The sequence below is a fragment of the Sebastes fasciatus genome, chromosome 6 (assembly GCF_043250625.1).
Source record: "Sebastes fasciatus isolate fSebFas1 chromosome 6, fSebFas1.pri, whole genome shotgun sequence".
NCBI lineage: Eukaryota > Metazoa > Chordata > Actinopteri > Perciformes > Sebastidae > Sebastes > Sebastes fasciatus.
In genome coordinates this window covers 3,113,808-3,128,778 of record NC_133800.1, presented here as the reverse complement: position 1 = coordinate 3,128,778, position 14,971 = coordinate 3,113,808, and the positions used below count along the sequence as shown (strand labels likewise).

Here is a 14,971-nt window from a genome sequence, read left to right as displayed (position 1 = left end):
TTCCTCGCGTCATTCACCCTCCGCCATCATGGAAGATCTTCCAATCCCTTGAATACACCTCAAGGTGACGAGGAGCGAGGAGACAAGGAGGCTTCTGGAGGAGCTGAGAATGAGGAAACACCGGTGTATCCTCTGCGGAAGTCCTTTACCGACCAACACGCTGTCCGTGGAATGGACTTCGCTTCACATGACGCTTCAGAGGAAAGGACCTCTACTTTTTCCTAAAAAGGTATTTCCTCGCTTCCTCTCTACTCGCATCTGCGGCAGCTGTAGCTCAGTGGTTAGAGCGAATCGTCCTTTGACCACAAGGTTGGCAGTTCGATCCCCGGCTCCTACAGTCTGCATGTCAAAGTGTCCTTGAGCGAGACACTAAACACAGTTGCACCCCGGGTGCTTTACTGCTCCTAAAATACTTAGGATGCAGAGGTGTATATGTATATGACAAATGTATATGACAAATGTAATCTCCTATGGGAGGGACTAAGACGCGACAAGGAGGCAAGGAAAGGAAACGAGCCAGCCCTAATTCTTATTAATAGTATTCCATTTCTGCCAATAGATCCCCCTAATTGTTACACAATGGCCCTTTAAGATTCTGAGTGTGCTTTTCTGCTTTTGTCATCATAATGCAGGAATTCCCCTCTTTCCAAATGAGCTGATATGAAAACCAACAGGACAGTGAATATCTGACCGTTCTTAAGGAAGATGTAGAGCAGGATGATGCGGATCTTGTCAGTCACACTGACGGTGGCGTCCAGTAGAACGGGTACAATGAGCCTCATGGGATCCTTGATCTTCTCTCCCTCTGCATCTACGCCCATCGCCAGATCCTTAAAAACAACGGAGGACAGAAGAGGGGCAAAGCTCAACATGAGTTCCGCACAAGTTCTATTTTAACAACACAGGATTGGAGGTGTAGAAATCTAGCTTAGAAGTTAGACGAGAGCCTGTATGTGGTTGCAATTCCCTCCAGTGGGGTCAGCAGGAAACTGCCCCATCCCATCAACAAACTCCTTCTACTTAAAGACTCAACCCTAGTCTGAATTTAGTTCATCTGCCCACTTTAAGTACTTAACGCTATACAGATGCTGGCCGATGGATACAATTGTTTGTCAAGAAATAGCTCCAGCCTGTAACTCACCCTAAAACTGAAAATTGAGGCATTCACATTTGCGTAAACAAACAATGTTGTCTATTCTATGGTTATATATTTAATGTATCTACAGAAAAGGCCTGTGTTGAACAATAAAAATACTATAAATATGCATACTATTATAAGTATTTACATACATACTTATTTATTTATTAACCTTTTTGCCCGACTGCTTCCCAGAGGAGCATAAAGTGAGTGATGGACATAAATGGAAGTTAGATAAATCCAGCACACAGATTTTGAGAGCAATCTAAACTTTTCATGTCAAGGATCCAAAATGGAGTCCAACAGAACCCAGACCATAGATGTAGAAGAGGTTGTGTCTTGTGCTTTTGCCCTGCGTGTTAGTAAATAGCCTAACGTTACAACTACGTTAAATTCTCTTCATTTTGTTAGAGCTGCTACTGGTTGATAGCCGGTTGTTTGGGAACAGAGACATTAATACATCCAACACAGTACAGGCCTACAGCATACAGCCCATGGGTGTATTAGAAGATATTAAAAGTGATGAATTACAGCAATATATCCATTATTACAGCCGCATACAGCTAGCAGGAACCGTGTATTTCATATAAGCGTGCAGGGTGGCGCAGTCCTGTGGTTCTGATGCACGATCATTATGCCAAGGCGTTTTCAGTCCAAAATAGTGGCAGCGCTACCGCAGCGTCATCTGGTGGTTGTTGTCAAGAAGCACCGGAGTTTCGCCTCTCTGCTTTAATATTCTTTGGCTGAAGCGTAGCACCCAGCCTCCGGTCCCCCCCCCCCCCCCCCAGGTTAACAATGTTAGCTCTCTCAGCACTGTTACCACCGTTTACACTGTTAAGTGATATTATTACACGGCTGTGTTGAATACTCGATTCTGATTGGTCAATCACGGCGTTCTGCAATCTGTCATTTCTGTATTACAGACCGTTGCTATGTTCAACAGACCGTTGCTATGTATAACAGACCGTTACTATGGACGCAGCTCTGATGTCGGACTCTGGCGGACCGCTTTTGTGTCAAAATATTGATTTCTTCAGTAAGTAGCCGTGTAATAAGCGGGATAATGTACAGCTAGCGGGTCATTGTTGTGAAAGAATCCCCTTCAGGGCGATGAGAGACAGCAGCATCACCTTGTCGGGGATTCTTTCACAACAATGACATGATCGCTGTACATTATCTCTTACTTTGTGCTATTAGCTTCGAGCCGCCGGCTCAGCCGTCGCCATGTTGAGAGCCGTGTCTGAGCTGTGTGTCACAGGCACTGCTGCAGCTTCAGCTGTTGAAGGTGTTAGTGAGTGATCCAAACTACAATAACTAACTTCCTGTTGTTTTTAGGACACCAACATGCACCTGTCCCTTACACCTCACGCAGTGTTTTTGCTTCATTTGTCTCTCTCTCTCTATGCTCCTGCTTCATCTCTTCCAAGTATTAAAACATCTGTTCAAGGCTAACTATGTCCTGACTCCATCTCTGTACTTCACACACAAGACATGAGATTGTGGAAAGAAAGCAAGTAAGCACATTTCCCACATCAATCATACACAAATGCTGCCTTTAGTTGCTCATGTTGGAATGTCACATTGAGGTAAGTTCCTTCACTTTCCACGTCATTACTCAGTAGACAGATCTATAACAGAGGCATCAGTTTGATTTACCTGTTCTACACGACAGAGTTTGTCCACAGTGCCCTGGTAGCGGTTCATACAGTCTTCAGCCAGGTGGAGGTGGGTTGAATACTGAATAGGTCAGAGAGGAGAGATGCTGTTTGTGAGTTTGACAAAGAGAACACATTCAGATGCAAACTAGGGATGGAACGGTTCAGGTAGAAAATCCCAACCGTTCAGTTTGCTAGTCACGGTTCGGGTCGTGTATGAATTGTTCGGTTCATTTGAAATAAGTTATGAGGCCCATTGTGTGCTTTTTTTTCATGTAGAGTTTATTGTCACACTACAAATGGGGAGCAGCCTCACAGTTTTCAGTCAAAAGGGCATGCGCAGAAAAAAAAACTTCAAATAAAATTATCAGGGGGAAAAAGCTTCTCAGTTGGCAGTTGGAATTATTGTTACAATACAATTACATACAATACAATAATTAGACAATTAAATTATCCAAGTGTCTGTACATACATGCACATATGTACACATGAGTGCACACATGTACAACTGTGCACGAGCATGGTGTAACAGTATCACATTTCACCAAAATATAAATTTGGCGACTCTACCTTTAACTTGGTTTTTCTAACTCAACTCAACCCTGCACTGGTTGGCTGGTTTAATTCACACTTGAAATGCTCGTGGTGCTTTGGATGAAAACACTTAACAAACTCTACTAAATCCAGTAACATGACATGCTGTAACTGTATAGATGTACAGTAAGACTTCAACTCCTACCTTGCTGAGCTCTTTCTGATACTGAGGCATCTTCTTCAGCATCTGAGACAGTTCCTTCATGGTGGTCTGAAATACGCAGATGAGTGATATATGTTAGTGATGGTGGGAGTGATGAATGACACTGTTAGTCTCTTTACTTTAATAGAATAACTTCAGTAGTGGCGGTGTAAATAATACATTTACTCCAGTATACTGTATATACTATACTATACTATACTATACTATACTATACTATACTATACTATACTATACTATACTATACGCCACTTCATTTATCTGACAGCTGCAGTTAGTTACATTACATATTCATATTTTCATACAAAACTTATGATCTGTTGATCTCTTCTGATCTGATCTGATCTGATATGACTTCAGCTACAAATGCTGCTTACATAAATAATAATAATGAATAATTATAGACAATAATATAGTTTTTAGGGCTGTCAATTGATTGAAATATTTAATCACGATTAATCACATGATTGTCCATAGTTATTTGCGATTAATCGCTAATTAATCGCACATTTTCTATCTGTTCTAAATGTACCTTAAAGGGAGATTTGTCAAGTATTTAATACTCTTATCAACATGGAAGTGGCCAAATATGCTTGCTTTATGCAAATATGTATATATTTATTATTGGAAATCAATTAACAACACAAAACAATGACAACAGCTGTCAGTGTGTCAGTGTGCTGACTTAACTATGACAATTGCATGGGATTATCATAAAGTGAGCATGTCTGTAAAGGGTAGACTTTATACAGATAAAAAACATTTTTATTCACATATCTTGAGGTTAGAAGTCAAGGGACCCCTTTGAAAATGGCTATGCCAGTTTTTCCTCACCAAAATTTTGCATAAGTTTGGAGTGTTATTTAGGTTTTCTAGTTTAATATGATATCAGTATCGTCACTCTATCTTAAAAACAGAGTTTGCTACAACCTAAAAATCACAAGTTGCATTAATTTGTTAAAGAAATTAGTGGCATTAAAATGAATCTATGTTAACGTGTTATTGTTGAGTTAACTTTGACAGCACTAATAATTTTATAATTATACATATTAATATATATATTGTACTACTACTACTTACAATGCTGTAAGTACATTTTGCTATACTAATTTCAGTCACTGACTTAGTGAATGAAATAGTATTGGATTCTAAATAATGGCATTTCAGCCAACGGAGTACCAACACGAAGAGCAAAATGAACAAGACATAGATTCCTATATCACCCCAAAGTGAATTCAGCCTAGCCGCGTCTATGAAAATTGTTTGGCTGCATGGTAACCACTTTCAGGATATTAGAAAAAAAGATAAAAATGAATAATATCAATATTTTTAGGTAACTCAGGTAATTTCACTTTAAACCTGCTATAATTGTTTTTTTTGGCCGCTTTTTTGGCAGCAGAAACAAACCACTGATATCAACATGATCATTAATTAAGAGTCATGTTTGAGAAAAAATGGTTCTTCAACTGCTGAATGCTCCACCATGTTCACCAACTAACCTCCGACTGTGTCTGTCTGCTATTTGGTGCTGAGCAGGTAGTGTACAGTGGCTTTATCAGAGCTTTTTTTTCTGAAAGCAGCTGCCTGTTACAGACAAAAACAACACTATGAGAGCGGTGAGAGTGAACCGAAGCAGTTGGGGGCTGAACAATTCATCAATGAACTGAAAGTCGCTATAAAGCTCTGTAAAGCTGAGAGGAGCTGCAGAATCAGCTGATAATTCTCTGTAGGTTCGTCATTACAAGTGACCCCTTTCACATTGTCAGGGTTTTTTCACATTGTCATTTGATACATTGTTTTGATAAAAAATATTGATTATAGCCTCTTTATTTACAATAAATGTTTTCATTTTTCTTGACTAGGTGTCTTCACCCATAATTTGACTTTGACTATTTTAAAATGTAAGTAAAGTACAGGTACTACAGTACTTCTGTGTGATACTCTGGCCCTTCTTCTGCCTCTGTGTGACTGTATGAAGGACAGTTGGGAGCAGAACAACAGTAACAGAAACCAGAGCAGAGTGATACAGTGTGTCCTCTACCTTTTCACCGGTGTTCATCTTTTTGCTGGCGGAGAAGTCTTTCAGAGAACGAGTCACAGCCCTGTGCAGACGAATGGGACGGAGACAGAAAAGGACAAGGACAATCAGGATCTAGAATTACCGCCTCGCGGTCGTATACCTCCGCCAACCAGTCATGTTGCAGATTACATCCACGTCTGTCCAAAATGTCATCACTTCATCATTTTATCCTGTTAGACATTTGTGTGAAATTGTCATACTTAGCATATGATTTCTTTTCTTTTTTTTTGCACACACATAAGACTTCATAAAATCCAGATAAAGATATAAATAAGAAATGTGGCAGGAGAACTAAAGAAGCCACAGGCTTATACAACGGACCTCCAATCTACTTAAAGCTGCAGTGGATAGCAAATATGAAAAAGCTTTTTTTTTTTATAAAACAGTCATTATATCCTGACAGTAGAGCATCAGACAGGTAATCTGAAAAAAATCATGTTCCTCGGTGTCCTCCAGTGTTCCTAACGGCATCTGCAAGATTTCACAGACCGGAGGAAAACAAGCAGTCATAGCTGATCTGGAGTCTGCTGTCCAGCTGCAGTCTATGAGAGCCGACTGTCAATCACTCGCAAACTCCGACCAAACGGTCAAACTAGGCAGCGCTGATCAAATATGAATCAATATTATGTTACGTTAATGCCTATTTCTTTCCTCAAATGTTTTCAGAATCATCTTGTAGTGTACTGTTTAGCTGTAAAATTAGAAAGTTTGTGACCCGGCAGCCATGTTGAGATCTCTTGAGGAAATATCAAGCACCGCCCACCAGCCGGAGCACAGCCAATAGGAACGCTCTCTCTCTGAAATGACCTGTGATTGGCCAAAGCCTTCCGTTAAGGGCTAGATTTTTTCACAGATCACAGTGCCATTGACTTTTGACCACCAAAATCTAATCAGTTCCGTCTTGAGTCCAAGAAATCCCCCTAAGGCGTTCCTGAGATATGGGAGAAAGGGATGGACAACCCTAAAACATAATGGCTGCATAATTTATGCCAACCACACCTTCCTCTTACACAAACCTACACCTCTGTCACAGAGAATTTGTTATGCTGCATATAGAAAAGGCTCCATGACAGCTTGGTGACAGAGCTATAAGTTTGTGGTAGAGGAAGGTGTGGTTGTTTATCCGTGCCATGAGTGTGTATGTGTAGAGTAGAAAGTCAAAGCCACTGACGTTGACACTTCCGCGATGTGTTTGTGTCTCAGAGTCAGCCACAGGTCATCGTCCTCATCCAGCAGTACCTCCTTCGTTCTCGTCTCTCCCATCCCACTGGTCTCAAAGCTGGCAGAGAGGGCGAGAGAGGTTTACAGACTGTATATGTGTGTCTCAAAGAGAGACTCTTCTATTTGTTAAAGTAAATACAAAACTATGCAGATCAACATTGACTCATTTTAGCATCTTTATGTTGTGCAGTGCAGTCTTTCTTTCTTTTTTTTGCCTCTCCCTTGTAGGGCATTGTTTTACCATATTGGCCTTTTTCTAACAAATAATATGGTTTAAATTGAAGCATTTTTCAGAGTGAATAAGATGTTGGGGAATGAAGACATTTGGGTCTCAGCTTCACCACTGAAATATAAAACCCAAACTAAGTGTCAGTCACAATAATCAACAGAATAAAAGACAAATATTGCAATGACAGGTGCACCCTGAGCTCAGTGACTCCTGGCAGCTATCAGACATCCTTAAGTACAGCGTCTCTACCTGTAGACGTCGTTCTCAATGCCCAGCAGGTCGTAGGCCATGGCCTGCAGCGTGAGCTCATGCAGAAGAGGCGTCACAGGGTCAAAGCCACGATCCAGAATGACCAGCTGAGTGCGAGACTTGTCTGGACCCTGGAGACATCAGAACAGAAAGAAAACACTACACACACTGTGGAGGACTGACAGATGTTTGTACTCTTTACTTGCATCTCATCATTCAGTCTGATCATTTTGCTAACCACAGACTTTGGGTATACCCACTCCTTCCCATCCTTTAAAAAATATAACATTGCAGCTATTGAATGAATACATCAAATCTCTGAAATTTCAGTTATTATGAACAATGAAAAGTGCCTTAGTTTGAACTTGATGACTATTTATTGGTCCATTTGAAAGAGTCTCTTAACCAATAAAGGAGCAGATCCTCCTTCAACTGAATTCAAAACATAAAAATCCACAAAATTGAGTTGTAGCATATGGTTTTTCTGTTTTCAGGGACTCTATGTAAGTTCTTACACGTATAAATGTTTTGAATTGTTTTTTTATTGACAATGTGTGAACAGGTTGTAACCTAACCTAAAAAACGAGACCTTTCACGACTCTCTGGGTTTCCTCTATCAGCCTGTAGATTGCTTTTAATGTGAAGAATGTTGGCCGTTTTTTCAGGAAAAAATCCAACGGATGTAACGTCATGCGCGCTTGCTAGTGCCTTTAATTTCAGCTCTGCTTCAGGGCTAACAGTGTGCAACGATAGTTAAGATTCAGACTCCATGGAGGCACAAAATAACTAAAGTTATATCTAGAGAAGCCCGTCTTGCAAAACAGGAATGTGACCGACGTCGGCGGAAAACTAGTGTTGTGGGAATAGCGTAGATCATTTTGGAGAATAGCAGAGCCAGTGCGAAGAGTGTGTGTGGACGTGGGAAGTGAAAGGTGAAGTAAGAGAGAGAGATAGCGGCAGCGAGTGTGTGAGAAAACGAGCGAGCAGCGGAGCAGAAGAGAGTTAGTTTAGCTTCGAGAATAATCAAGTGAATGTACAGTGGAAGTTGTAGTTTGTGCAGGAATGTGTCTTGTTTCCCTGCTTCTTAGTTGAGTGACGGCGGGAGTTAACTCCAGAGCGAGTGACGCTATCGACTCCGGCCCAGGAGACCTAAACTACGGTGTCTCCCCTATTTCTTCTGACCACGGTCGGGAGGCTGAAGCAGGAAAAATTAACACTAGGATCAACATCGGCCGGGCCTTCCACTCAAGGAAGGGATCTTTGCTTGGTAAGCTGACATTACTGCCAAGCATGTGAAACATATAGTGATATTGTGGTTTTAGCTGCTAATGTTGCTAACATTAATCAACACGATGCATTTCAATCACGTTCAGTCTTGTGTGTGTCTGTAGTGCGAGCACAAGCGCGAGCTGACTGTCGTTGACTTAACGGCAACAGGTGTCACTGTTAACAAGCTATTTCTGATTCTTACAGAGAGTCCCTTTAATTACCTGCCATTCAGAGTTGAGTATTTACAGTATGTCTGAAATATGTCCATTGGGAATGGGATTAATGTAGCCTGCTTGTTATGCAAGATTGTTCTAGCATGATGTTTCTCATATGAGTGAGTCTGAGTTCTGAAATATACACATGTAAACGGTTCTCCTCTCAGTAACTCTACTCCCCCTACCTCTCCCATGGAGGGGTCATCAGCCTTGTAGCCGTCTAACTTCTCCTGAAGCATCTGGGCCAGAACTGCACAGTCTTTGTACTCCCTGGACCAACACACACATAAAGCAATACAACATCACACCTGAACTTGCTGATGAATGCAGTGGGTAGGAATGGAGCAATATGATTAAAAAAAGTTATTTTTATCCTGACAATAGTGGATGAGACAGGTAATCTGAAAAAAATCACGTGCCTCTGTGTCCTCCGGTGCTCCTAATGGCATCTGCAAGATTTCACAGACCGGAGGAAATCAATCACTTGCGAACTCCGACCAAACGGTCAAACTAGGCAGCGCTGATCAAATATGAATAAATATTCTGTTACTGTAATGCCTATTTCTCTCCTCAAATGTTCTCAGAATCATCTTGTAGTGTACTGTTTAGCTGTAAAATGAGAAAGTTTGTGACCCGGCAGCTATGTTGAGATCAGTTGAAGAAATACCAAGCACCGCCCACCAGCCGGAGCACAGCCAATAGGAACGCTCTCTCTCTGAAATGACCTGTGATTGGTCAAAGTCTCCAGTCACAGGCTAGATTTTTTAAAGCCTGAAAACAGAGCCATGAGAAGGTGCAGAAGTCACAAGTTACAATATGCTGAAAGGTTATTATGGAATTTTTGCCCAATGATGCCAAAAACTTGTTGCCTACTGAAGCTTTAAGACCCTGGAAATTCTGAATGCAGAGCCCAGTGTAGTTCCAATACAAGTTGTATTAGGCTACTGTTATTCTGGAGCATATTTCCAGTACTACAGTATACAACCTGTTAGACAACCATCTGAGCTTGATCCTATATGGAACCTTTTCAACAGGAACCAGAAAAGTTTTGATGGTGGTTTAAATTGTCAAATAAAAGCCTGTATTCAAATAACAGGCATGATTAAGGCAAAAATATTGAAGTGGGGTGGAATTATCTGCACTCTTGTAGCTCACACGGTAAATTCAGTTCATTGTACATTCTTTCTGCAACACTAATTCCATCAGAACTATTATCATTTTGCATTTCAGATACTGTTAATAAACCAGAACACTATAGGGATTATGCTTCAAACTGCTGGAAAGATTTTAATTTGAAACAGCTGCATGAAGTGTTCCATTTCATTGACAGTAGTTTTGGAAGCGACTGGAAATAATTAGTGAATGAAAATAGTATTTCTGATAGAGAGGAGAAACTAAAGTATGAGTAGTGAGTATGACATGACTATATGGAATTCGTAATGTGGAAATGTAGGCTACATTTATATTTTTCTGAAATTGATCATGAAACTTGGGTAAGCATAGAAGGTGCAGTGGGTTTACATTAACTGGGCAACAGGGTAAAATAGAAATTAAGAACAGTTCCTAAAACAAATGAGTTTGAAATAAAGGTCTGGTTCATTCTGCAGTTGAGGTTGATAAAGCCACTCTTAAGAATGTATAGTACTACGATTCGGAGCTACTGTAACAACAGCCGTAGTGAGAACATCCTGTTTGTTCCCCTCATTGCGGACAAAATGGGGCAGAGAAACCAAAAACAGACACATGTCATGTACGATGCAGCTATCCAATCAGAATGTTTGCTCTCTACCACTGCAAAAATGGAATTGTATTATCCCAAAAGGGTTGGTTGCTTGTCTCACGCTCTGTATCGGATTCCAGGATACTCTTTGAGTGTGGCACAGAGGGTGGCGATCTGCTCAGCACAACGCTCCAGCATCTGGTTCTTCACATCAGCCTTGAAGGGGCTGTAGAAGTCCTGAAAGGCATCCAGTTTGTCCACGGAGAAGACCTGGACACAGAGGACATGACAAAGAGAGACACCATGAGATCAGACCTCAACTTTACTGTGGTCCCCAACATTTAAACTGATTAAAGCAGTAGTAGGCAGAATATTTTTGGCCTCGTTGGGCATAAAGTCCATAATAACCTTTCAGCATATTGTGATTCAAGTGTTCTGAGAGAAAACAAAACTTTTGTATCTCCTCATGGCTCTGTTTTCAGGCTTTAGAAAATCTATTTCAGAGAGAGAGCGTTCCGATTGGCTGTTCATTCAACGGAGGCAGCTGTCAATCACTCGTGAACTCCAATCAAACGGTCAAACTAGGCAGCGCTGATTAAATATGAATCAATATTCTGTTACTGTAATGTTTATTTCTTGCATAAAACGTTTTCAGAAACCTATTTTAGTGTACGCTTTGGCTGTAAAATGAGAAAGTTTGCTCTGGCTGGTGGCTTGGTATTTCCTCAACTGATCTCAACATGGCGACCGAGTCACAAACTTTCTCATTTTACAGCTAAACAGTACACTACAAGATGTTTCTGAAAACATTTTACGCTAAAATTGGCATTACAGTAACAGAATATTGATTCATATTTGATCAGCGCTGCCTAGTTTGAGCGTTTGAATCAGAGTCTGCGAGTGATTGACATCTGCTCAGAGACGGCAAGGCTCCAGCTTGGTTCTTTTCCTCCAGTCTGTGAAATCTTGCAGATGCCGTGAGGAGCACCGGAGGACACAGAGGCACATGATTTTTTTCAGATTACCTGTCTCATGCACTACTGTCAGGATATAGTGAACGTTTTATAAAAATATCTTTTTTTAATCATTTTTGCTCCAATCTTGCCTACTGCTGCTTTAATACCATAGACCGTGTATAAGGAGTGGATATAGTCATCATGACGTCACCCATTGGTTTGTGTACTGCCGTTTTGAAACCATTTTCTTTTTGCAACCAGAAGTGACACGAGAGGGTGGAGCTAAGTACAACCAAATGCTGAATAAGACATTTTTAGGCGACCACAATGTTAAACGGTGAAAGGGTTAAAGTTGTAAGATAAAAACGCAGACAACTCCCAGACCAGTCAACGCCATAGCAGCAATCTGTCAATCACAAGGTAGCCCCGCCCTAAAGCATCCCCTTCTTTATGGTCTATTTTGACTTTAAATGGGATCATAATTTACTAAATGAACATCATGCTGTATTGAAGAAGACTTGAAACTAGCAATTGAGACCATAAACTCATGTTTACAATATTAATGATGTAATAAATCAAATGAGAAATAGGGTTCTTCTATACAATCAGACTTCTTTGTCCAACCAGAGGAGTCGCCCCCTGCTGGCTATACAAAGAATGCAAGTTTAAGGCACTTCAGCATTGGCTTCACTTTTCAGAACCGGAAATTGCCGCCTGATTAATATACTTTATTATACACAGCTTTGATAAAAAAGTTTTAGTGATATATGATGATCTAAATGGTGTTTTAACACTTTTTTAGAAATGACAGAATGATACTTCTTGAGTAAATAAAATATTTTAGCTTGAAAATGGCTAACGGTAAAATAATAAATACAAAAATATTGGCCACCAGAAACGTCTCTTTTCCACACTCACACACTCACTTAAAAACACATGCATACATGCACCCATCTGTTACTGATTCCATCACATGATAACATCCCGTGCTTTCTCTTGTCACACATCTTATCTGTGTTCCCATTGGCTGCAGAGAATGAGCATTGGTTCTGTCAGCCAATGAGGTAAAGGGATGAGAGTAGGGCAGGGGGGCAGGGCTGGTATGATCCCTCCCTCTCGGGATTAAAACTACAGGACAACAGCAGAGGGTTGAAGGCTAAAGCTGATCCAACACAGAACACTGTTGGTCTGATCCTCTTCAGCACTGTTCCTCCCTCTATTGAGGAACTGTGTCAATATCATTGGGCGAGAAACCTGCAGTTTCCCCACCTTTACATTTCAATCCAGCCTTTTTTTGCAAAGTTGTCAACAGAACATTGATGCTGGACAGTTCTGCTGAAGAATGCTTTTAATACATTTTCTTACATTTTTTTTAGTTGAAAGTAAGAATGTTATTCCCACAATATCCACAAATGATAACAGTATGGTTAAGATAACTAGAAAATATGCTCAAAGTTGATAGAATCAATACATAACATCAAATCAAATGACTATGTAATGTGAAAGGTGTCATTCATAGTAATGAACCAAGGACTACCATGACTCACTGAATGGAGAGCAAAGTGCAGACCAGCAAAGTAAGTGACAAGAGGCAGCTACACCGCAGAACAATTATGCAGCCATAGTAAGTGTCAAGGGTGAAATCTTCAGTCAGAGCTTTGGGGGGGGGGGGGGGGGGAAAGTAGTTAGTGTAGGCGAAAAACCCTCAAAAACACACACATAAAAGAACATTAAAATAAAGCTCTAACGGTCAATATTGCTGAACAAGGAACACGCTGTGCCTGTACTAGCTCCTATTTGTATCCAAATGCACATAATACATAGTAATACTTAGTATGTTCAGGATTGATATTTCTAACCAGTGGCTGCACGTCCGATGTTCAGTAACACACACAAAGTGATAAGGACCATGCGCTAGAGACATGGCACATGACCCCTCATTACCCGCAGCGATTAGATGCCTGCTAAATGTGGACTTTAAAGGTGAGTTTACTCCAAGTTTTATCTTGGAGCACTGAGTCACACAATACCTATATGCACAGTTAATTAAAGCTGCAGTGGGTAGAAATGGAGCAAATATGATTAAAAAAGGTTATTTTTATAAAACGGTAGTGCATGAGACAGGTAATGGGAAAAATATCATGTGCCTCTGTGTCCTCCGGTGCTCCTAACGGCATCTGCGAGATTTCACAGACCGGAGGAAAACAAGCCGTCAGAGCCGAGCTGGAGCTTTGCAGTCTCTGAGCAGCTGTCAATGAACTCTGATCAAACGCTCAAACTAGGCAGCGCTGATCAAATATGAAGCAATATTCTGTTACTGTAATGCCTATTTCTCTCCTCAAATGTTTTCAGAATCATCTTCAATGTCATATTTGGTTAATATGAGGTACTAAGTTTCCTACATGCATTGCAACCAAAATGATGACGAATAGATGTGCGTTCCGTCAGATAACTTCTTTGTGACCCTGTAGCCAGTGCTGCAATTCATGACCTCATAAGGAATGCTAATGTTGGAGATGGATTTGATTGATTGATTAAAAAAACATAAAAAACACTGGTTTTACTGTATCCATCCTCCTCCAAAGTGATGATGTACAGTACACACACACACACACACACAAAAGAATACCGTACACTACATCTTACCATGAAAACAAACTCCACTCAAAGCAACAAGAGAGAGGCAGGTTTCTCTGCAAGCTTTACACATTGTTGAAACCACATCACATCTGAGGTAGACGATAATGAGCAGCTGCCGTGGTCTAATCCCGGTTTAGACAATGTCTTACCTGAGACTCATAGGGCAGAAAGGCGATGTGGATCTCAGTCAAGGCCTTCATGGCTTTGGAGGCGCGGGATTTGGTCAACAGTCCGAACAAGGTGTCTGGAATTGCTGGCGAGAATCACAGAAAAACATGGTGATTTACTGAGATAGTTAATGATTAGATAAGAGAATGTCAACATTATGTCAATCTTGAATGTTGTAACTTTCTTAAATTATAAAATATTCACCTAATATTAACAGAGAAAATAAGTAATGATGATATAATAATGTCTTCTCTGGCACTGGAGAAAAAAAAAATAACCCTGATGATGTCATCAGTTATCTCAGTTGGGCTGAGAGACAGATTTTTAGCAAAAGCCTGCTGTACAAATTGGAACATGGATTTTGAAAGATGGTGGTGCTGGTGTTTGAGGGACCCACAACAGTCTCAGTAACCTAGACCTGACCCGGGACCCCAGTGCTGTCAGCTTCAAGGGGGTGTGTTGGTGGGGGCGTGTCTTTAACCCCTTAAAACTCCGACGGCCAGCTATTTTTCTGTCTTTCAGAGGTTGTTGCATGCTCAGTTTTCAAGCTAGAGTGAAGATACTTGTATCATATGAAACAAGAAAACCCATGGAATCCATTGGTACCATGTCATGCTATCTTTACTTCGATCGCTAAATAACGCTTTGAAGTTACACTATGAAGTTGCGCTAAATTT

General features: G+C 40.7%; 1 protein-coding gene across 2 annotated transcripts in view; it reads right to left on the bottom strand.

Moving 5' to 3' along the window:
• stxbp1b (syntaxin binding protein 1b) overlaps positions 1 to 14,971 on the bottom strand; it is a 43,280-nt gene that overhangs the window by 13,408 nt on the left and 14,901 nt on the right. For both annotated transcript variants that reach the window (XM_074637133.1, XM_074637134.1), the window contains exons 6-14: positions 14,276 to 14,379; positions 10,652 to 10,800; positions 8,996 to 9,080; positions 7,327 to 7,457; positions 6,799 to 6,906; positions 5,589 to 5,649; positions 3,533 to 3,598; positions 2,795 to 2,875; positions 692 to 830 (exon numbers count right to left, since the gene is read on the bottom strand). In XM_074637133.1, the coding sequence (XP_074493234.1) occupies positions 692 to 830; positions 2,795 to 2,875; positions 3,533 to 3,598; positions 5,589 to 5,649; positions 6,799 to 6,906; positions 7,327 to 7,457; positions 8,996 to 9,080; positions 10,652 to 10,800; positions 14,276 to 14,379 (924 nt within the window). The remainder of the gene's footprint in view (positions 1 to 691; positions 831 to 2,794; positions 2,876 to 3,532; positions 3,599 to 5,588; positions 5,650 to 6,798; positions 6,907 to 7,326; positions 7,458 to 8,995; positions 9,081 to 10,651; positions 10,801 to 14,275; positions 14,380 to 14,971) is intronic.